The sequence below is a fragment of the Mesocricetus auratus genome, unplaced genomic scaffold, assembly GCF_017639785.1.
Source record: "Mesocricetus auratus isolate SY011 unplaced genomic scaffold, BCM_Maur_2.0 Super-Scaffold_100024, whole genome shotgun sequence".
Classification (NCBI taxonomy): Eukaryota; Metazoa; Chordata; class Mammalia; order Rodentia; family Cricetidae; genus Mesocricetus; species Mesocricetus auratus.
This window is the reverse complement of record NW_024429205.1, coordinates 28,449,075-28,473,123: the sequence shown is the minus strand read 5'-3', so window position 1 is coordinate 28,473,123 and position 24,049 is coordinate 28,449,075. Positions and strand designations below refer to the sequence as shown.

Genomic DNA, 24,049 nt, shown 5'->3' with positions numbered 1-24,049 from the left:
GAAGGGGAAGTGGGCTGCTACGGGCTGCGCGCGCGCGTGGGCTGCCAGCCATGTCGGCGGACCGGGAGCCTTTGGAGTTCCACGCGGAGCGGCCCCGGCGTCCCCGGGCGGCGACAGAAGATCCGGAGGAGGCAGAGGAGGAGGACAGCGATGAGGCCCGGAACGGCTTCTCTCTGGAGGAGGTGCTGCGCCTCGGAGGCACCAAGGTAACGGCCGCGGGCTCCGGGCAAGGGACCGCAGCCCGGCCTCCCGCGCCCGGAGCCGCTCTTGGGCGGGAGACAGAAACTCGGATGGCGAGTGTTCTCCCGGGTCCGCGCCCCCTTAGGATGTAGACGAGCTCGTGCCGGGCCTGGCGCAGCCCTCACGCCCGTCGGGTCGGAGAAAGCTAACTTATGTCCCTGCCTCGTGTCTGTGATCTGAATCCACAGGGTTAGAAGGTACACAGATACCAAAGGACCTGCAGGTCTATTCGCCTTTTATAAAAGCGCCTTTTCCTCCCTACACTGCCTCATAACGAGTTTTTATTTATTGCTGGGGGTGGTGTGCGTGTGTGTGTGTGTTGGTACTCGTGTGCGAAAGCCGAAGGACAACTTTGTGGAGTCGATTCTCTCCTATACATGGGTTCCGGGGATTCAACCCAGCTCTGCAGGCTTGCTTGGCTAGGACTTGTTTGCTCACCTGAGACTTTGCAAACGCATATGTCGTTGCGATTGTCATTGGATGTCTGTCGGCTTGAGCGTCTGCCCGTGTCTTGAAGGAAAGTTCTTTTCCCTGTAATGTACAATGTCGTTGGGATTGTCATTGGATGTCTGTGGCTGTCAGCTTGAGGGCCTGCCCGTGTCTTGAAGGATAGTCCCTTTTCCCTGTAGTGTACATATCCTTGGCACATTTTCTTAATGGAAATTCTGTGACCTTGCCAGGCAATAGTGCAGTAATTCAAATGTGATAGTTTTCAAAGTTGAGGTTCTTTCTGAAGTTCTGGGTTTGTGATACAGTTTTAACTCTTTTTTTTTTATGTGTCTGCAGCAAGATTACCTTATGCTGGCTACTTTGGATGAAAATGAGGAAGTGGTGGATGGAGGCAAAAAAGGAACAATTGATGACCTTCAGGAAGGCGAATTGGAGGCATTTATTCAAAATCTTAATCTGGCCAAATATGCAAAGTTTTTGATTGAAGAGGATGAGCCGGATAAAAAAGAAAACGGCAGCAAAAAAGAAGCAAAAGTACTAACGGCAGAAAGTGAAAAGCCAAAAGCACCAGAAGGTAAAGCTGCATCCGAGAAGAAGGTGAAAGCACCAGAAGGTAAAACTGCATCCGAGAAGAAGGTGAAAGGTAAGACTGTGCCAGAGCAGCACTCTGACAGCAGTACCATCCCCAAAACAAAGAAAGGTCAACAAGCCGACGTGTTTGAATTTCTCGAGAGACAGACGCTGTTGCTCAAGCCTGGAGGCAAGTGGTATGACGTGGATTACAGCAACGAATACTCTTCAGAGCCCCAGCCTAGGGATGTGGTGTCCCAGTACAAGGCTCTGGCCCACAAGCTTTATGAGCATGAAGTCAACTTATTCAAAACTAAAACAAATAATCAAAAGGGAGGCTCTTCCACCTGGATGAAGGCAATTGTGTCATCGGGGACACTGGGTGACAGGATGGCAGCGATGATTCTTCTGATCCAGGATGATGCTGTCCACACACTCCAGTTTGTAGAGACCCTCTTGAACCTCGTCAGAAAGAAGGGCAGCAAGCAGCAGTGCCTCATGGCTTTGGACACGCTCAAGGAGTTACTCATTACAGACCTTCTGCCAGACAGCCGGAAGCTGCGGGCCTTCAGCCAGCATCCTTTCCACAAGCTGGAAGAGTTGTCCAGCGGCAACAGGGACTCCAGAGATAGAAGACTCATACTGTGGTATTACGAACACCAGCTGAAACACTTGGTAGCAGAATTCGTGCAGGTCCTAGAAACCTTAAGTCACGACTCCTTGGTAACCACTAGAACCCGAGCGCTGGTGGCTGCTCACGAGCTGCTCTGTGACAAACCTGAGGAGGAAAAGGCCCTTCTTGTGCAGGTGGTGAACAAGCTGGGGGACCCCCAGAACAAGATCGCCACGAAAGCCTCCCACCTGTTAGAGGTGCTACTGCGGAAGCATCCCAACATGAAAGGAGTTGTGTGTGGAGAAACAGAAAGGCTTCTCTTTCGCTCCAACATCAGCCCCAAAGCTCAGTATTATGCAGTTTGCTTTTTAAACCAAATGGTCCTCTCCCATGAAGAAAGTGAGTTGGCTAACAAATTAATAACTCTTTATTTTTGTTTCTTTCGGACTTGTATCAAGAAAAAAGACATTGAATCAAAAATGCTCAGTGCCATTTTAACAGGAGTGAACAGGGCATATCCTTATTCTCAGATAGGTGACGACAAAGTGAGGGAGCAGGTGGACACTTTATTCAAAGTGTTGCATGCTGTAAATTTTAATACTAGTGTGCAGGCTTTAATGCTACTTTTCCAAGTCATGAATTCTCAGCAGACAATATCTGATCGCTATTATACAGCACTATACAGGTAAGTGCATAGCCCTGGAGTGTATGAACATGGCAAAAACTTGTCAGTATATGGCAAAAGGAAGATTTTAAGATTTTAATATAGATAGTGTATATGTATATATAGTGCGTATATATATACTGATGTATACTATGTGTGTATATATTGTGTATATGTATATATACTGTGTATATGTATATAGTGTGTATACATATATAGTGTATAGTGTATGTGTATCTATATACACTGTATATATAGTGTGTGTGTATTGTGTATGCTTATATACTGTGTATATAGTGTGTCTATATATAGTGTGTGTAGATGTATATGTGTGTGTATATATATAGTGTATGTGTATATATGTGGGGTTTGTATATATATTGTGTGTATATATATAGTGTATATATGTGTTGTGTGTATATAGTGTGTGTGATGTGTGTGTGTGTGTATATATAGTGTGTGTGAGTGTGAGTGAATGCATATATCATGTGGTGGGGGGGCACCCCCAGCAACTGAGTATTCACCAGCTTTGAGCAAATGACATCCTGACACCTGTTTTAAGACTTAAGTCTTTTGAGATAGTAGGGGACTAGAACAGGGTATAACTGAAATTCCCTTTCCCCTCTGTTCTTCATACAGCTGTTCAGTAATTCATTCAGCAAGTGGGTTGTGAGTGCTTCATCTGCCCATGGTCTGGGTGTGTAAGGCACCGTGAATATAAATCACACCCCTGGAGACCCTTACTAGATGTGTGCTAGAGAGTGGGTGTTATGGGGGTCAGATTGCAGGGGCTTTGTTTTGTTATGCTATTTTAGCCTTTAGATTAAGATTTTGTTCCTGTGATTCATCAAGGCAAGTATTTCTAACAATGTAAGCACTTCGGAACTACCTTACATATGCCAGTAAACTGTGTTGGGGAACTTATCTTTTTCTTTTTTCTGTTTTGTGTACCTTAACTGCTCTGGAAATCACAGAGATGTGCCTGCCTCTGTCTCCTGAGTGCTAGGATTATGGCATGTTCTAGCACACCTGCCATCTAATTTGTTATTTATAGTTACACATTGTTTCTAACTTAAGAAGGAAAATGTAAAGTAGTGGTTAATAGTTTAGACTTAAGCCACACTTAGCAGGCTTTAAATCTTAACCAGTAGTTTGTCATGTAAGATTGATTAGTAAAATGCAGAGATGTGTATCTGTCTCCTGGCCTGTTGCTCAGATTAGAAAGCATCTTTAAAAGTCACAGCTAGTGAACGGCAGAGCCGACCCCTGACGGAGAAAAGCTTTAGGGGCCTGGATAAGGTGCTTGCCAACAACCCTGACAACCTGAGTTCAGTCCCCCAAGACCCACTCGGTAAAGACAGACTAACAACTCCCATAGGGTGTCTCCTGACTTCCATGGGCATACACACCAATAAATAAAGTCAGAGTTTAAAAAAACTATCTGGGATAGTTAATGAAGACTTAGACTTAGTACATGATTGATTGTCATCATTTAAGGAGATGGTACATGGAAGCCTGGGACAGAGCAATCCCAGTTCCTTCGGGCCTTTGGAGAAAAGGCAGGAAAGCTGAGGAATCAGAGTTTAGGAAACGAGAAAGTGTAAGCATAGACTAGAAGAACCGATTTTAGGCGCTGTGTACCTGCAGAGAGCATTCTGAATGGGGATGGTGTGTATGGAAGGGACCTCTGTGATCCACTGGATCACATTCTTGTAGGACTCCTAGTTTCCTTTGTCACTATGTGTAGGAGGTCTTCATAGGTGTCAGTCTTTATTGTTTTGTTAGCACCTCGATGTGTAGCCCTGGCTGACCTTGAATTCCTTGCTGTGGAATGCATGCTGGCCTAGAACTCCATGACAGCTGCCTGCCTCTGCCTTACAAGAACTGATTTAAAGCAGATTTATAATTTGACTTCTGTATAGCCTTTCTGGTGAGGCTGTGAATCGATACGAAAACTACACTGTTATACCATGTTTTATAAAAGAATTAGAGGAGAGAAAAGTCACAAAACAAATGGATCTTTTTTTTTCCTCTCTTGGTTTTTCAAAACAGGGTTTCTCTATGTGGCTTTGGAGCCTATCCGGGCACTCACTCTGTAGACCAGGCTGGCCTTGAACTAGAGAGATCTGCCTACCTCTGCCTCCCAAGTACTGGGATTACAGGCGTGTGCCACTAATGCCCCACCACAAATGAATCTTATCTGATGACTTCTTACCTTTTGCTTTCTCTCAGGGTCATTGATTTGCATTTTATCTGAGAAGGCAGAAATCAATAGTCTCTTATTTTAATATATGCAGGAAATTTATCGCTAACAAAGATGAGATTGTTAGAATTGGTTGTGGAGTCTCTACACTGCATGTAAATGAAGATGATCTTATGAATGAACATTGACTGTGGTTTCCTGTTACAGAAAGATGTTGGATCCGGGGTTGATGACATGTTCGAAGCAAGCAATGTTTCTTAACCTTGTCTATAAGTCTCTGAAAACGGACATCGTGCTACGCCGGGTGAAGGCGTTTGTGAAGAGGTTGCTTCAGGTTGCTTGCACACAGTTGCCACCATTCATCTGTGGAGCACTGTATCTTGTGTCGGAGATCCTTAAAGCAAAGCCAGACTTAAGAAGCCAACTGGATGATCATCCGGTGTGCTTTTTACTGCTCCTTGATACTAGTGGGTGCTGCACGTGGGGTGGCTTTTCTCTGGAACATGTTAAGAGTGAGTTTTAGAGCTGGACAGAACTGGATTTCACTGCCTGGTGTACAGCTAGCTAGGTGGGCAGGTTACTTGACACCTCTATTAGAATAAACCACACTACAGTAGAAATGGCAGTCATATAAGGTAGTTACGGGTGACTATAGATCAGGTAGATTTTTTTCACCCTGTTTTCTCAGTTACAAAATGGAAATAAATAGTAATAACACCTTCCCCCGTTACAACACAGCAAATGTTTGAGGGCTTAGTCTTAAAATCTCCTGGTTCAGAGCGTGGCTCTGTTATGTTTAGAAAGAAAGAATGTAATCTTTCTTTTCATTGTGAGTAGTGTTTGTTCACGACCTTGATTTTACTTGATTGGTATGTTCATGTTTGACCAGAGCTGCGGTAGCTGGGTCTTCTCTGCAGCTGCACCACGTATGTGAACGCAGGCTTTATTGCAGCCGCCATTGACTGACAGTCGTTGGTTGTTTCCTTAGGAATCTGATGAAGAAAACTTTGTTGACGTGGGAGATGACAGTGACGTAGAAAAGTTCACGGATGCAGACACAGAATCAGCAGTAAAGGAGGTGAAGGGAGTTGAGGCAGAAGACGCGGTGGCTGCAAGCAGCACAGAAGCCAAGAGACCCAAGACTGCTTCCTGGGTGCACTTTGACAACCTGAAGGGTGAGGGAGGGGCTCTGACTTGGTCCTTGAGCTTCCAAATGAAGGAATGAGTTTCCTCTTTCGTCTTCACAGTAGAGTATGTGTGCATGCGCACGCACGCGCTCGCGCGCGTGTGCATGTGCTAACAGGACAATGCTGGAGGAGGTGGAACCCATAGCCTTGGGGTGTGCTGAGCAAGCATTAGAACTACATTTGCAACCATAAAATTTTAATGGTAGGGAATCACAGATAATCCTTATTAGCAGGACTATACGTTTTAAATCTTGGAAATCAGAGCAGATGCCTTGTTAAAACTGTGGAAATTAGGTTAAAAAAAAAACGATGAAATGCTAGATGCACTGTGAATCATTTCTTTCAGTTATAAATAGGATTTTATGCCTGGTGGAGGCACTCGAGTCAGAGCATGTGTGGACACCCACATGTGGCTCACATGAAGTTTGATTTCTGAATGGAACTGATTTGATCCAGTTTCTATGACCCTTCTCGCTTTTTGTTTTAGATTTTTATTTTCTGCGTCTGTGTATTTAGCCTAATACATCTGCACACACATGCCTGGTGACCAGAAAGTGAGAGGAGAGCATTGGGTCCCCTGGAATTGGAGTTACAAGCAGTTGTGAGCCACTGTGTGGGTGCTGGGAATCGAACCCAGATCCTCTAGAAGTGTAGCCAGTGCTTTTAACTGCTGAGCCACCTCTCTAACCTGTTAAAGCAAATTTTTATGATAGAAGACTTTCTGGGCAATAGAAGCCTTAAGTGACTTCTGTCTGCTCACATACACCAGAGGAAGTCTGTTAATAGGATATTAGAGCCGAGAGAAAGCTTAGGGATGCTTTCTTTTTTCTGAAGCTAGAATGGAAAGAACACGAGCCTTGGACTAAAGAAAACAGTGCCACCATGTCTTCAGATTTGTTTTTGGACTCATGGCTAAAGTAATTCGGCTTTAAATTTCCATCCAGGTAGATTCAAGAGAATGCTGGTGGTTGTCTGGAAGGGTCTTCTAAGGACCTACCTATCAGAGCACAGGCTGTCCTCCTGTAGGAGGATGGCAAGCATAGGTTAGGACTACACAGTTAATGGTGTACTTCAAAATCTTGCTTAAAATGTTCATTTCTAGGGCCAGTGAGGTAACTCATCAAGGAGGGGGAAAGGCGCTTGCTCCCACCCTCATGGCCAGAGTTCGATTCCTGGGACCCACATTTTGGACTGGAAGGAGACCTGGCTCCTGAAAATTATTTTCTGATCTCCACATGCAGCCTTGTGGCACTTACACACACACACACACACACACACACACACACACACACACACACACACACACACACACACACACAATTCCTGCATGTAGTTTCATAGGAAAACTACAGCTCGAAAGTATGCTAGACTTCTTCCTGGAGGTTTTTATTCCCATCTTACCGTACATGACTTGTTTTCTTAGCACTTTTTCTGGCTGCTTGAAAACTACTGAAGAGATTGCCTTCTGCAGTTGGGGCCAGTATGTTGCAAAGCTTTTTCAGGAAAAAAGTAAAGAGCAGACATCAAGACAAATTGTTTAAGGGACTTTGTGTTTTTAAGCTATGATTGGATTACTGAACTACTGATTTTGAAGATTAGGTCTGACTAAGAACGTTCATTGGTTGTGATAGTTTGAAGTGTCTTTTTCAGCTAGGAATTTAAAGCATTTCAAAAATACTTTAAATTGTTCTTAGGTGGCAAGCAGTTAAAGACGTACGATCCATTCAGTAGAAATCCTTTGTTCTGTGGAGCTGAAAATACAAGCCTTTGGGAGCTCAGAAAGGTAAAATCATTTCTTCTACCTTTTGTTTGTGGCATGTAATCTTGCTTTCATGGCTTATAACACATTGAAACTTCTTGCAAATGATGAACTTAATATGAAATTACATGTGGGCAAAATATAATACGGTACTTTTATTTTTATAGAAACCTTTGTATATGTAAATAAAAATACCATACCTGGCTTACAAATAAGAGCATAGATTGTTGCGTGTAGCTACTAAGTTCTTTTGCAAATGAAGAAGATGAGTTGGCTTTCTAATAGCCTTCCTATGATCAGCAGACAGTGAGTTTCTTTCTGTGCACTTAAGTCTTGCAGTGTGACCACACATCCTCACACCACTCCATTGAGTCTCCTAGAGCACAGCTACTGTCCTGGTAATACCGGGGTGTCACTTTCCTTGTCACTGTGCTAGTTGTAGCACAGGTGATATAAAAAGAAGATGGGATGAACTGCTAGTAGCCTAATACAATTAAAGATGGTGATGCCCAGCTGCATTTGTAGTCATTAAATCCCATTCTTCTCTGTTTGTACTTGTAGGAAATAAGGGGAAGGGGAGAGTCAGTATCACTTCCGAGTGATAAAGCGGGTATTGCTTTCATTATCTTGACTCTAAATACATCCAGTGTTCCCCGTGTATGTGGTGAGTGTGCACATCCACTCCTGCTGTGCACCAGTGTTAAGGTCAAACTGTCCCATGTAGCTGCTTCCTGGTAGACTAACTAGCATGCTATTTAGTAGACATGTTTGCTTATAAATGAAGTAATGGATTCTTTTGCTTCAAGCAAAACAACTAACAGTATTTGTTGTCAGGACAGAATTTACTCAAAAAGATCAGACATTAGGCTCTCATAAGCAGCGCTTTGGGAACAAACCTCCATACAAAGTTTGCTGATAAAGTTAGTGATCACAACAACAGTAGAATTTTGTGCAATTTGGAGAAACTACCCGACTCATCAAGTGTTTTTCAAATGACTGGTGTACAGTATTGCACATTCACATGTGGGTAACATCTACATTCTTGGTAGACCAGTTATCTCTAAGTAACAAATGCCTGAGGCCAATTGTTGCAGTTGATTCTATCCTGCAGTTAGTTTCCCTTTTGTATAGCATCACAGAAGAAAATCCACATGTAGGTGAAAGACTTGTTAAATATTTTTTTCAACCACCAATCTGTTTGAGGCTCAATTCTCTTTATATATTTCAAATAGTGTGGAATACAAGAAAAGGTTTTAAAATGCATTGTGTTCTATCCACCAAACACAAATATTAATTAACTAACATTTGCAAAGTCAATGCTTCTTAATTTTGTTCTGAAAAAAATACTTATTTTTCATGAACATGTGTACGTAAATAGTGGGTACATTATTATTTTCATCTTATGCATATGAGTATTTGCTTTCATGTATATAAATCTACCCATGTGCATACTTAGTTTCCAAGGAGACCAGAAGAGGGTGTCAGATCTTCTGGAATTGGAGTTAGAAGCAGTTATGAGCCACCATGTGAGTGCTGGGACCTGAACCCAGGATCTCTGCACGTGCTCTCAGAGGTGCTCTCAACTGCTGAGCTATCTCTCCAGCTCCTAGATTTATTAGTTTCTAATAAAGTAAATATAAAAATAACCCACTTGCCTGGAAGCTCTTAATGTCACAGATTTTTAAGTGTAATTGTGGTTTGGAAACCAAAATCTTTGAGGGTCACTTTTTTATATATTAAGTTTCAGTTCTCTAGATTTTTCTCAAACAACTTGTAATTTTGCTGACAGTTGATCTTAGAAATGATGATATTCACATTTCTCTTCTATAGTTATCTGAACATTACCATCCTTCTGTGGCCCTTTTTGCAAAGACTATCCTTGAGGTGAGTCTAAAACACTCCTAAAAGTATGTAAGTGTTTTAATTTTTGATTGTCAGTAATTGATGGCACAGTTTTGCCGACATCTGGGATCTGATATTTTCGGCCATTGTTGAGGACCAATGACTTGTTTTCTCCTTCTGAGAGGAATGGGTTACAGCACACCAGCAAACAGCAGCTTCTGTACAAGCTGGCTCTTCTAGGGAAGGCTGCTCTCTCCTCCGATTCCTGGGATTACTTTTTCAATGTTTGATTCTCAGAATGGTTACATGGTCTCCACAATAAACACTGCCCATAAAGTTACCAGTGCATGGTAAAATGTGTGTGCATCTGTGTGTAGCATGTTAGTATGGTGTCCATGAGAAGACTATTTGAAGGGTTAGTCACTGTTCATATGTGCTTCACATGCGATGTAACAGCAGCTTATGCTTTTCCTGTTTCTCGTATTTGGGTAGATGGGTTGTTTTCTATTAAATCCATAAATCCTCCACCATTTTCCCACCTTTCAGGGGAATTTTATTCAGTATTCAGGGGACCCGCTGCAGGATTTCACACTCATGAGATTCTTGGATCGATTTGTATACAGAAATCCAAAGCTACACAAAGGCAAAGGTGTGCTTCTCTTTTAAAACTTTTTGGTTTTCATTGCTGGGTTTAGTGCATAAATGAATATACAACTACATTAGACTGTCATGATTTACATTTCAGAAAATACTGACAGCGTTGTGATGCAGCCGAAAAGGAAACATTTTATAAAGGATGTCCGTAATCTTGCTGGTAAGTACAGCCTGGGCGGTTGAAAACAAAAGGATAGCAAAAGACAGTGCAAAACAAATCGTATTCTTTGGCCCACTTTATCGTAATAAAATTTAAGGCTATCCAAGGTAATAAGATTAGGAGCCTCTGGCAGCCGTTCCCACGTTCCCAGCCTTAGCAGTTGAGCCATCCCAGCCTCTTCCACTTCTGGCTGAGGAAAAGAAAAATGCACAGCTGACTTCTTCACACATCAGTGTTGTCGTGTAGGCAGCGTCCTCTTTGTTCAGAGATGATATCTCTTCACATGCCATGGCCCAGCTTCATTATGCTCAGAAATCAGAATTAAGTTAGAAGTTGTAGTTATCTCCACCCAGCCTCCCAAAAATCCAGAAATGTCAACAGGATTACTCGGGTAATTAGAATTGTAAGCCAAATCTTTAAATCAAGTCAGAAATTTTAGTTCTATAGAAGAAAAGCTGATATCCTTGAATTCTTTGTTTCCTCAGGAATAAGTAAAATTATGAAAAGTTCTGTTGGTGATGATTTCCTGTTTTTAAAATTACAAACCTTATTGTACTTTTCTTCTGAGACAACCAGATAATGCCGTAATCCTATGTATGAGTGGTAGAGATAGGAGGATCAGGAGTTGAGGTCATCCTCGTTACTACACTAAGTTTAAGGCCAGCCTGAGCTACAAAAGTCCCTGTCTGAAAAACAAAACAAGAAGTAGGGTTGGGGTTAGCAACTTGAGAAGGACTCACTCCTTGAGGCCTTCAGTGGTTAAGAACACTCTGCTCTGGGAGAGGACAGGTTTGATTCTCAGCACCCACACTGAATGTCTCACAACCACCTGTAACTTAAGTTCCGGGGGAATCCAACACTGTGGCTACTGCAGATACCTGCAATCATGCCCATGCCCGCACACATACCTATAAATAAATCTTTCAAATAATTTCTGTTTCTCTTGAAACTTTGCTAAAGTGCAGTTGGAGAACAGTAAGAGAACCCATTCCTCCACTGTGCTTATGTCCTGTCTGCTCTTCTCTACAGACAGTCCACACACTTGCAGACATGCCTTCGCACTGCTGGGCCGCTTTCTAGCGTTGTCTTTCAGGTTTCAGAGCTGCCAGTGTGCTAGATATAGTCCAAGAGCTTGAGTGGCACAGGGAAGTGGTCATAATAAAATGCTTCGTTTCTACAGTGAATAGTAAAGAATTCCTTGCAAAAGAAGAAAGCCAGATTCCAGTGGATGAAGTGTTTTTCTACAGGTAAGATACTTAGTCCTTGGGGACTGTCCAAATGTTTATATTTGATACACTTCGTTGATATTAGACTATTTTGAAAAGATCAAATTATGTATCTATTTCTCTTTTGAAGGAAATTTAAATTACTAATTCTGCTTTCAGTATTTTAGTGAAATTTGTCAGCTTGAGGATTTTAATAATGTAGTATGTAAATTTTGGTTTCTGAGTCTCAGTGGAACTTTAGGCTTTTGTTTCTTTGGAAACTGTATATTGCCCAAGCTGGTCTTCAACTTGTGATCCACCTTCCAGATTTAAGGGTTATTAGCATGTGCTACCATGCCTGAATTATTTCTTTTATTAAGTAATAATTCTTTTGTAGTCTTTATCTGTGTTTAATATAGTAGTAACTCAGAAATAACTTGTTTAGACCATGACTCTTCAAGCAGAGTTAATGAAGTTCACTGTGAAGCTGTAGGGAGCTCAAAAATTCCTATGGATGCTATGAGTATCTGGTTGACTAATTAACAAGATTTAATTTAAATGGCTTTTTTTTTTTTAAACTTACAGTGAATAACTTTGTGGGTGTGATGCCATCTGCAGAAAGTTTTACTGTGATTTTAGGTGTTATGATTTGAGATCATATAAAACCACTATATTCTCATACATGGATAATAGTGTTGAGGTTGAACCAACCTTTTACTATCAATTATTTTATTGTTTGTGGGTTGTTTTTTATATTAAATACAAATTTTACTCATTTGAGCATCCAATAACACTTTCAGAGTTATAATTTATCCCTAGTCATAAATTATACAAATACGTAATATGTTTTATTTTAGGTATTATAAGAAAGTTGCTGTTGTTAAAGAGAAACAGAAACGCAATGAAGATGAAGATAGCATAGAAGATGTTGATGATGAAGAATTTGAAAATATGATTGGTAATTTGATTTTTGTTGGCTCAATTTGTAAAGCTATTACTGTTACTAGGATGAATTTAGTTTTTGGTCCACAGATTATAGTGGAAGATTGAAAGATAGCATGTAGTAACTTGTTCGTATTTGTTCTAGGAAAATACATTATTCTGCTTTGAACAATGTGTAAGAAAATTCTGTTTACAAGAAAAGTGTTTCATTCCTAAGACCAAGTCTCTGATGGGACAGAGACTGCTTATTGTTCATAATCTCCTATTTTCTGTTAGTAGCAATGGTCTGCTATTTGATTTCATCTTCATAATTCATAGAGCTTGGGAATTTTTAATTGAAATGTAATCAAATGAAACAATACATGAAATTGATGTCACTGTTACATCCTACGCTTAGTAAAACATAAACACTGAAGTAGTTGTTGTTCGTTGTAGAGATTTCATGGAGCTTACAGGTCTGTGTAAGACACACCAGGAGTTGTCCTAGTGACAACACTCTGCTGCTATGAACCTGTTCTGCCTTACATTTGATGGGGTATAGTGTATCGCTCCTGTCCTTTGCTAGCTCTTATCCTTTGTGTGTTGTTCTTGGGCAGACACATTTGAAGATGATAACTGCTTCGCACCTGGGAAGGATGATCTTGATTTTGCCAGGTAAAACTCAACCTTCTCTTGCCCATTTTCCCAGTATTTCCCAAATTACGTACCAGGAGACCGTATAAACTACGTGATCACAAGGACTTGGGACTTTTACTTAGGACTTTTAGAATGCTTTGAACAGTCTGCAATTCTTTTACATAGTTTAACGGTGTATCTTAGTCTTCCCGAGCACACTTTAGAAACCACTGCCTTCCTTTACTAGTTGGGAATGTGTTTGTTTTCCAGCAATATGAAAAAAACAAAAGAAGCTAAGGAAAATTTGGAAGATTCAGAGAGTAGTGATGATGAACTTGGTGACCTGGATGATGATGAAGTTTCTTTAGGAAGTATGAATGATGAAGACTTTGACATTGATGAAGATGGAGGAACCTTCATGGATGTGTCAGACGATGAAACTGAAGATGGCCCAGGTACACATTTAAAAATACATAAACCACCAGATGTGGTGGCACACACCTATAATCCCAGCAGGGGTAGGCAGATCTCTGAGTTCGAGGCTAACCTGTCTGCAGAGCTAATTCCAGAATAGCCAGGGCTACCCATATGTTGGTGTTGGACTTTAATTTTAATCAACACTGTCATTCTATTGAGTTGAACTGTCATGTTGCCTGTCTTTAATATTAGTGTAAGGGGCTGGTGGTGTTGCTCATTAACAGAGTGCTTCCCAGTATGCATGAGGTCCTCTCAGCTCTACCAAAGAAGAGCACGAGTGATGAGCTTCTTACCCACCAAAAAGTCAATGTCTGTGTAGTCCTGTAGCGCAGGCAGACAAGATGAATGGCCACAGCTGAGTTTGAACTGTGTCTAGCTCGCCTCTCTCGTCCTCTCACTACCTCTAGTGTGCAGCTGCTGTGCCTCTTGCGTCTGTTGGGCTTTAGCAGCAGATGTTTCTTATGTATGTAGGTGTTAGTATTTGGCTCTATTAGTGGTCACTGAGTAAATTCTATTCTTGCAGACTAAACCAGGTACTCTCAAGAGGATGCAGCGTCCTGTATCCTCCAGGCCGATTCTGTTGCAATTACAGGACTGTGACCCACTTGGAACAGACATAACAGACTTTCAGTTGCATGAGATTGTAGCATACACTGAATTGGTATTTTCCAGGCTTGTTTTTAAAGTGGCTTAATAATAAACTTTTTTGAGTAATAGAATTTGAGGACATCAGCTCCAAAGCCAGTACTAAGAAAAGCAAGAGAAAGAGTGAAGATAATATTGACTTTGCTGGGTCGTTTCAAGGTAAGAAAATGCATCTAATATCTTCAAACCCTAGCAGCTGCCACCTCAAACATATCACAGGTTATTATTTTGGAAAATACATGTTTAGAAGTTGGTTTGACACCATTTAAAGTTTTTGTTTCTTAAAGTGTGAGTCCTCAGGCACCTTCCACCTTGTGTTTGAGACAAGGGTCTCTCGTGGGTTTGGAATTTCACCACGCAGGCCAGGCTGGCTGCTCCATGAGATCCAGGCACCTACCTGGCTCTGCCTCCTGTCTCATCATCTCGGGAACTCCGGCCACTGCACTAGGTGCTTACAGGGCTCTGGAGACCTGGACCCAACCCTCACACTTAGAAGGCCAGTGTGCCGATTAAACCGCCTCCCCAGCCAGGAAAGGTGGATAATAGGGTTTTTACATGAAAGACTTTCTCACGTGCTTCCTTGGTTTTGCTCCAAGTCCCTTCCTCTCACATCTAAGTCTCTGCAGATGACCTTTCGGTCATTGTTAGAGTCCAGTGGCGTGAGCTCTGACCATTCCTACCACTGTAGCTCTCTTGAAATGTTTAGATTCAGAACCATGGGTGAGGTTACAGTAGCATGGACAAAAGTTCATTGATAACACAATAAACACACTTCAGTCAGCTTTTTCAAGTCCAAAGAGTAAGACCTGATTTATATAAGTTATATTTTGCTTCACATATTACAAACTCCATGTCAGCTGTGGAATTTTGATCCTGAGAAATACTGTTGGTTTCTTGTGAGGATAAATTCTGAACAGCAACCAAATCTGGAAAACAGGCACACACTTTAATTAACCCACACATAATGTTTGTTTTAGGAGCACAGAAGAAAAGGAAAAGCTTTGATGACTCCAGCCTGTTTGTCTCTGCTGAGGAGGTAACGCACGCGCCTGCTTAAGAGGGTACCCTCTTGTGAGTTCTCATAGCCTTCCTCACCCTTCCTTTTTTTTTTCTTTTAAGTTTGGCCATCTGTTGGATGAAAACATGGGATCCAAGTTTGATAATATTGGCATGAACGCCATGGCTAACAAAGATAATGCAAGTAAGTAAATTGGTTTTTCCCCCAATGGGGTCTTGTGTAACCTAGACTTCTTTCTTAAACTTACTATGTAGCCCAGGCTAGCCTTGAGATATTCACCCTCCACCTCCCAAACAATAGGACTACAAGTATGCACTACCAGGTCACCTGGAATTTGTCAGTCAAGTTTTTTAAATGGTATCTCCTTATAGATATCCTTAAACGGCAGAAAACTAGCTTGTCACAGAGTACGACATTAAACCACACTAACTATAGACTCAATTTTTTTCCTTGGAGAATTAGTCTGTTTTACTTTGACTTGGCTAAGCATTTATTCTTGTATATTTGAAGACCTTTTTAAGTATTTCCAATGTTATTAGTTTCTATTCTTTCATAAAAATAGAAAAATCTTTTCAGTATAAATCCTTCGGTATTCTTTCGTTTCTAAAATACTCATCTAAGAAAATAGCCGGGCATTGGCACGCCTTTAATCCCAGCACTCGGGAGGCAGGCAGATCTCTGAGTTTGAGGCTAGCCTGGTCTACAGAGCAAGTGACAGGAAAGGCTCCAAACCTACACAGAGAAACCCTGTCTCGATAAAAACAAAAGAAAAGAAACGGAGAGCAACCAACAGTGGGTGGCGAGCACAGGCCACGCGGCCTGGTTTCAGTTCCACTCAGGAGGACTTTGTGGGTCAGTCTACGGTGGCATAGACTCATCTTCCTTCTCCCTCCAAGGTTTCAAACAACTCAAGTGGGAAGCTGAGCGTGATGATTGGCTACACAACAGAGATGTGAAAAGTATCATCAAGAAAAAGAAAAATTTCAAAAAGAAGATGAGAATCCCTCAAAAATCCAGAAGGCAAAGGAAATGAGCGCTTCAGAGTGAATAATAAGTTAAGATTCTACTCACCCTTAATTTTTGCTATCCAACCACTTTACTTGATCTTTCTCTCTAACTCCATATATTCCAGACTTTTCAATGGATTTGTAATAAACTGTAGAAACAAAATGGTGTCATTTATAAAATCATGCAAAAGTTAAGCCTACATTGAAAAAATTCTCCCACATTGCTACATTCAAATATGGAAAGGACAGCAGGGCTCTGTATTCAAGCACAAGTTCCTAACAGTGAACTGTTTGTTAGGGCACCTGCTGGGTGCTCTGCTTAGGTTAAGTGTGATGTCGGCTTGTTCAACCCTCAACTGTCATGAGGTAGGCATTAGCAGAAGCAGTATTCCTGAGAAAGTCTTTCACAACAGTGATCTAAGCCATGGTTGTGTCCATCACCACCTTACATCTTTTTCTGGAATCTGTGCTCTTAACCACTGAAAAAATTAAGGCTCCCGCTTGCAGGGTGAAGCGAATAATTCAGTGATAGACATCTTCCCCAGCATTTGTAAAGCCTGGGGTTTGGTCAACAGAAGAAGTAGTAATAAGAATTAAACCAAGTGCTAACAGATCTCATCTAAGTAATCAGGAGTACTTACTGTGCCCTCAGGAAGCAACTAGTGTTGGAAACTGGTAACAAAAGTCATTTAGTCCTGAACTGTAAAAATACTGCAGCTTTTATAGGCCATTTTGCACTTGAATTTTTACTTGAAGAAAAACATACCTTCCAAAATAAAGGGAAATGTCTTGCTCATTGTTTGCCTGAAATCTGATATTAAAAAATCATGTTAACATATTGAGCCACAATTTAGTATATTAATGTCTATTACTATTAGAGTTTTGTATTATGGTCCCTAATCTAAGAACTAAATCTTGTAGGTAGGATATAAATTACATTCATCTGAAAATGCAGTCTTATCCTCTGTTTCCTTTAAAGATTATGAACACCCAGCAGCACCTGGGAACAGTGTCCTAATGAAGTATTTGAGGAAGACAAATGACAAGCCACTGCCCCAGGGCTGTTTCCTACTTTAGTTGGAAAAGCAACTAGTAGGAATTGCTAATCTTAAAAGCTGAGAGCTGTAATATAAAATTTAATAAAGTATTACACTGTGTTCAGCAACAGGGAAATGGTTTCACTGCCTACTGATAGTTCTGAGAAGCGGTTCAGTGAGCTGAGGTTAGTGTTAGCTCTTCCCAGGAATACTGAACAAGTGAGTATAATGCAGACCAAGTTACTCCCATTCAATTCTGCAGGGCTTTTCAGTTCTGAGCCAGAGCAGGAACAACTGTTCTACTGGTCCCTAGTAAAACCCAGGCTGCTGGTCTGCAAGTCAGACGTGAGTCACTTACTCTACAATAATGAACACCTTGCCCTACCCATAAAAATGTCTAATGGATTCAATCTGAAGAAACGTTTTGCCCAGAAATACAACTAGCATTTACAACATACCCAGCTAGAAAATATTAACTACTGAACTGTGTTTACCTTGGCTCGAGTTCATCTTTTTAAACAACAAATAAGCTCCAAAAACACCCACAAGTTCAGCAGCTAAAACTCCTTTAAAGATCTTCCTTGTCAGTGGTTCCATGGTTCGAGCCATCCTAAATTTGATAACACAAATGAGCTGTTTAAACTTCTGTGGCCTCATCTATGTAGAACTCCATCCCCAGACTCAGCGCTTGTGTGAGACCCAGAGTTACGCATATTTAGATGTTCCTACACAACAGTTTCCAATCTTTATGCCTTAGGAGTGTGATAAACCAAGGACCCAAGACAGGAAAAAGCACAGAAATTCTGAGACTTACACGTTTTTGCAAAGCAAAAATGGAGGAACTGAGGGTTTTTAGTGTCTGATACAGAATGGGAAAGTAGGTGAGATGAACTTTTTAGCTGACTTAGGAATTAAAATACAACCGAATAATAGGAACAGCATTTGAAGACCCCTTTGGAAACTGTCCTTCACAAGAGGAAGGTTATTTTGTTAAATGACGCCACAGTTCATGCCTTTCCTAGATGGATTCAAAACCAGACAGCCTAATCGGGTCTTGTCCCTCAGGCCCGTCTCTTCTGACTGTTGGAACACTGCAACTGTACCATCCCCAAAGGAGTGCACATCCCTAAACCCTAGATTCTGACTCAGTAAGCCTAGAGTGGGCACCCCAGCAATTTGCCCCTTTGAAGTCATTCCAGTTTTTATACAAGACTCCAGTCCATGATGGGGTATCTGACTGGGTGATGCCCCAGTAAAAGCCAAAACTACGACTGAAATCCTCCCTCCCTGTATGGAAATGTGTGAGCTTTTAGCATGAGACCCGAGTTCAGTCTCCAACACTCAGAGATGTATCTTTGTAGAAAGGTACACAGCAAATAAGAATTTTACTTGCTGAAAATATAAAAGGTAGCCCAGTTTTTACCCTGCTTCCCTAAACCCTCAAATCAAGAAGAACCACTAATCTTTTCATCTCTATCTGTATTTTCCCACTGTCTGCTCAATACTGAGACGGGCTGTTGTATAATGTTCATAGTCAGCCAGTTCCTCCGTCTGCCTTCGCCTCCCTTCCAAGGGGCCTAAGAGTGAAGGTAATTGAATACTGTCAGGATTAGCTTGTGACTCAGTGTACCGCCTCCAACGTTCCTTTTTCATTTTAATAATTTAAAAACGAAGCAAATAAATTCACATATAAACTGGGGGTAGGGCAGGAAGGACAGTTGTCTTCTCTAGTCCCGATGCTGTGCATCATTGACAGTCATAGTCAGTTCTCTGGGTTGTTTGCAATGTCCCAGGGCTGGGGCGAGGGTACTCCTGCCCGTCACCTTCCATAGCTCAATCTGAGCAAAGTCTTTTCTGATTGGAAGAGAGTGATGCTAAGGTTTCAAACAGTTCAAAAAACGCTATGTAATGAATGAGAGAGGGAGGGGGGATTACACTCGGAGGCCCTGCGCTTCCGAAGGGTTCTACTTAATAACAAAGCCCCATTAGTCTCCCGGGGCATGCCTGTCCAGACAAGACGGCCCCGGGAGACCAAGACTACCCGGCCTTCTCGCACAGGTGGAAAGGCAGGTGCAGCAGCCCTGCGTGTCCTCTGGGGCCGACCCGGGGGAAGGGAAGCCGGCCGGGCGCAGGCGATGCAGCCCTGCGTGTCCTCCCGGGGTACGGGCGGCGCTGCTCGGCTCCCACAGCGAGCGCCTGGCCCCACGCGGGGCCCGGGGTCCCAGCGGGCGCCGCGACGCTCGGCGACCCGGAAACGCTCGACCCCGCCCCGCGCCCCCGCGCCCCTGCTTCCCGCGGGACAGTCTCGCTCGAGGGTCTTCCACGGACCCGAGAATGTCACAAAGACCCCACGTGACCCACGCTGGAGACCCGACCGCGAAGTACACACAGCCAGCCCCTTACCTGACGCCTGCGCACCCCGACGGCGCATGCGCACCGCCACGGCGCACCGCCCCCGGTTTTAGTCCCGCCCCACAGAGACGTCGGCGCTCTGGCTAGGCTCCTTGAGCGGACTCTGGCGTAGAAGCTGAGGGAAGCTGCCGATTTTACTACAGGTAAGGTTGTCCCAGCCCTCGGGCACACTCAAGTAAAAGAAAGGATTCACATTTGAGCCCAGGACTCCGTCTCCAAAGCCTGCACTTGCATTCCTTCCCCAGCTCTACACCCAGAGTGTGTCAGAGGGCAGCAACAACCCCGGACGCAGCAGGAGTGAGGCGCCCTCACCAGAATCCGCCCTTTGCACTTTAAAGTTGAGAAGCGCTGCCCCCAGCTGCTGCAGGCAGAAGAAGACCGGCCCGAGGGAGAAGAGAAAGAGAGCCGGAATACCAATGAGGCGACGCGAGCATGGCACAGCCCCAAACGCCAAACGACAGCTACTCTCACGACAGTGTGGCTTGATGCGAGCGAAGGCTGTCCAACCTAGGAAGCTAGGAGTGCGGCCCACAAGACCCTCGGTGTAAAAGCACGATGAGAACACCGCGATCTTTTTTTTTTTTAACTTAATTGGTAGATTCTGGAGTGTAGACTTTGCAGGTGACAATGTCGTGGAGCAGTAGTTTAAGGCGTGTTACTTTTGTTTATGCCATGGAACATTTGATTAATGATGTAAAGATGTGCGGCTTTTGTTTCTGTTGCGTCTGTGAAGCTGTGCTTCTTTGCATGTCTAAAACACCTGATGGGCTAATAAAGAGCTGACACTTATAAGCAAGAATAAACCCCTCAAAAGAGAAAAGAGTAAAAACCAGCTACACAATGTCATGTCACAATGCCACACAGAATAAGCATATGTGTGCTCTCGGTGTTGGCGCACACGTGTGTCTTCAGTGTTATTGTAATGTCCGGTCTCCAGTGTACGGGCAGATGATTTGACATCATCTGGTGTGACCCGTGCTTAACGTGAAATGCTGTTTTATTGCATGCAATGGGTGTGTGAACAAGCGCTCCTGGAAAGGGCTGGAGAGATGGCTCCGTGGTTAAGAGCACTGGTTCGATTCCCAGCACCCACCTGGCTGCTCACAACTGTCTGTGATTCCAGTTCTAGAGGATCTGAGACCCTCACACAGACATGCATGCAGGCAAAACGCCAATGCACATAAAATGATCAAATATTTTTTAAAATTCCTGGAAAGAAGTTGTGACAGCAGAGGTTAGTTAGCTATCTCTCCAGAGGTTAATTACCTTATCTTGAGCTAGCTTTAGCTACTTGTCCACCTCTTTGTCTGAGATCTTTGGACTCTATTAACTTAGCCAACCACTGGCTTCCACCTGCCCCAAACCAAAGACTGTCACCAGATAGCGTCTTGGACCTGAAGAAAAGTTTCCTCCTCTTGTTGTAACCACCTCTTGGTGTATCCACCAATGTATTTTAAACTTTCCTTGATTCATGACTTTGCTCTGTAAAACTATGAAACTGCTTCCCCATTGGAACATAGAATTTGGAATAATCTAAATCTGTGTTCCCAGGCACTCAGCATTGCTCCAGAATAAATTATCTTGTATTCCCTTTAAAAAAGAGAGCTGTGTGTGTGTTTAGAAAACGGGTTAATATTCCTTTTTTAAAGATTTATTTATTATGTATACAGTGTTCTGCCTGCATGTATGCTACATACCAGAAGAGGGCACCAGATCTCATTATAGATGGTTGTGAGCCACTATGTGGTTGTCAGGAATTGAACTCAGTACCTCTGGAAGAGCAGCCAGTGCTCCTAACCTTTGAGCCATCTCTCCAGTCCTAGTTAAGTATCCTTAATTATTAAGTACCCCAAACCTTAGAGACAAGTCATGCCTCACCCACAGTGCCTTAATCGGCTCTCGACTTCTCTCTACACAGACATCTGAAATGTCAAAGAACCCAATCCTTGCTTTCTATTTCCTTGCCAATTTTCATTTTCATTTATTTTGTTTATTATTGCCTTTGTGAAAAATGCAATGTCATTCAAAATTAGTTTGTTTAGTGCCCTAAAAGGCACAACTATATCAAGAAACTTATATGAAGCAGTAAAGCATGTTAAACCCATTTTCTTTGTCCGTTATCAACATCTGTTATAGCTGATGCCCCATTAATGGTAGGTAAAGAGGGAGACACATTTGTAAACGTTAATAGATGGTGCAAATGCCACTCTGAACTCACATTTAATGAAGCATCATTACACAGCATATCAAGAAATTTTGTGCACAAAAACATTACAAATGTATGTTATTCAAATCATGAAAACCATGGGTTCTATAAAGGATAGGCAATTAGCAATACTGGAAATTCTTTGAAAACATTGATGCTGACTAGAGCAACATCATTGACTTTCCAGAAATAGGATGACTAAGTTAAAGCCAAATGATAAAAAGGAATTTTATCATTTGAGACGTGTTATCAAGTTGTTTATGGTCTCCAAACTGAATTTATGCCACAACTTGATTATGAAAACTACCATAGAGATTTAGCATCCTTAGTAAATGTCACTCACCATTTAAATGGGTTATATTGCCTTTAAAGTGAAACCCAACTTATTAATACAATGTTTCAAATCATAACAGAATTTCAAATGGGAGTGAAATGATGGCGCTCTCAAATTACGGCAAACAATTTTGTGCCTTTAGACACATTCATTAACATGGCTCTTGTCAACAGCAAGAAATGTGTGGCTTATTTATTTCATAGAAGAAGATCAGAGCCTGGAGAGAAGGCTAAGCTGTTTAGAGGACTCATTTTTCTTTCGGAGAATCTGGGTTCAATTCCCAGCACCCACATGGTAGCTCATAACCATGTGGTCCTGTGCTCTCTTTTGACCTCCAAGGGCACCAGGCATACACGTGGTACACATGCATGCATGCAGTCAAAACATCCAAACACATAAAATAAAATGAACAAGTAAAATTGAAGAATGTGAAGCAAATTTCCAGATTTCCTGAAAGCTATTTTGGTAAATTTCCGACTCTATTTTTCAGCCGATGCAGATATGCTGTCTCCCAGTTGCAAACAGACTGCACAGAGCTGCAGGCAGCCGTCCAACTAAAGGAAAAACTTGATTGCGTTTCTTTCCTGGATTCCTACAGGTCATGTCTTCCAAGAAACATGTATCTCTTACTTCATAGTCACACGGCACTCTTCTCTTTGCTTTTTTTTTTTTAAGGAATTTCAAAAGACAGTTTTATCTAGACAGAAACCTTCAAACAGAACAGAAAGTAGGCATTATTAAAATACACTTTCGCCAAGTGATTTAACATTAGAATATAATAGAGGGAAGATGGGGCGTCCACCTGTGGTCTGTCCATCTCTGGGATGATTCCCTGTGGGACAGTCGTGTGTGGGCAAAGGTTGTCTCTGTCCCACAAACGTCCACCTCCACACACCCCACTCTTCCCCAGCACCCTCCAGAGCAAGAAGAAAAACAGGCAGCACTCCAGGCCACTTATTCCACCTCTAGTGCCAGCCACAAACTGGATCAGGGACCCTGGGATGGAGAGGTCTGTGGCAGCAGGAATATTATATGGGCTGGCCGCTCCAGGGGAAGCCTGAGCCCTTTGGCTACCAGTACCCAGAGAAATAGGCAGATATACCAATAAGTAAGAATTTTGGAAGCCTTAGTAGACATCCCCCTCCCTCTATGGGTACTCTAAGGGTAGCTCAACAGGCTCAGGTCAGGGAGCATCAGAGTAAGCCAACTCTAGTGCAAAACTCAGAGGCTAGCATACCAGTAGTTGTTTCTGGGAGACAGGATCTCACAATAGACTCTGCATAGAAGAATATGAAAAGACAATGTGGGACCCAGCACATCCTGGGCTCACCACACAGACTGTGCTGGCAGTGGGTGCTAGCTCAGACCAACCCCTCAACATGCCGTACCCTGCAGCCGTCTCTGACTGGGAAGGGCTTGTAGGCCAGAGCTAGACAGACCACAGGTGGATGCTGGGAATCTTCAGGCTGCTGGAACCTCTCCTGAACTCTACAGGAGTGACTTGTTCAAACATGCAGGCCCTAAGCAGTTGCCAAGGCAGCCTTGTAGACAAAGGCAAATAAAACCATCCTTGAAAGATGATGGCACCCACTACTTTGATCTTGATGTCCAAAGTCAGACTGCAAGTCAAGGTGAGTGTGCCTCTGTAGAGAGCTGCGAAGTGCTGCATCCTTAAGATGACGCTGGCTTCCACATGCTGCTAGCCCGACAGCAGGTGATCTCTGTGATAAACAACACCTGTATTTGGTTAAGGCTGGCTATCAGGCTTGCTTCTGTGTACGTGGACCTATCTGCATGCTCCACATGGCA

At 42.6% G+C, this 24,049-nt stretch overlaps 2 protein-coding genes and 1 long non-coding RNA gene across 5 annotated transcripts; 2 read left to right on the top strand and 1 right to left on the bottom strand.

Annotated features, from left to right (window-relative positions):
- Positions 1-13: 13 nt before the first annotated feature.
- Positions 14-16,414, top strand: Cebpz (CCAAT enhancer binding protein zeta). Its single transcript, XM_013115995.3, has 16 exons — positions 14-206; positions 1,027-2,558; positions 4,948-5,179; positions 5,729-5,915; positions 7,622-7,710; positions 9,517-9,570; positions 10,075-10,177; positions 10,274-10,342; positions 11,523-11,589; positions 12,405-12,505; positions 13,086-13,143; positions 13,375-13,559; positions 14,299-14,385; positions 15,204-15,262; positions 15,346-15,427; positions 16,141-16,414. Exons 1-16 carry the CDS (start codon positions 51-53, stop codon positions 16,275-16,277), a joined length of 3,198 nt encoding a protein of 1,065 aa, XP_012971449.1. The 5' UTR covers positions 14-50; the 3' UTR covers positions 16,278-16,414.
- Cebpzos (CEBPZ opposite strand) lies at positions 15,004-19,817 on the bottom strand. 3 transcript variants are annotated; one of them, XM_013115996.3, is made up of 5 exons: positions 19,692-19,817; positions 17,783-17,898; positions 17,018-17,062; positions 16,316-16,400; positions 15,004-15,152 (listed from the first exon to the last, which is right to left on the bottom strand). In XM_013115996.3, the coding sequence occupies exons 2-4, from the start codon at positions 17,895-17,897 to the stop codon at positions 16,318-16,320; spliced, it is 243 nt and encodes an 80-aa protein (XP_012971450.1). In that variant the 5' UTR covers position 17,898; positions 19,692-19,817; the 3' UTR covers positions 15,004-15,152; positions 16,316-16,317. The 3 variants fall into 3 exon arrangements, with proteins under 3 accessions (XP_012971450.1, XP_040586802.1, XP_040586803.1); XM_040730868.1 differs by lacking the exon at positions 19,692-19,817 and adding an exon at positions 19,345-19,426; XM_040730869.1 differs by lacking the exon at positions 15,004-15,152 and having other exon boundaries at positions 15,339-16,400.
- Positions 19,736-21,804, top strand: LOC106021430. The gene is made up of 2 exons (XR_001196704.3): positions 19,736-19,843; positions 19,946-21,804. It is a non-coding gene; the product is annotated as an uncharacterized LOC106021430 (long non-coding RNA).
- The last annotated feature ends 2,245 nt before the right edge of the window (positions 21,805-24,049 follow it).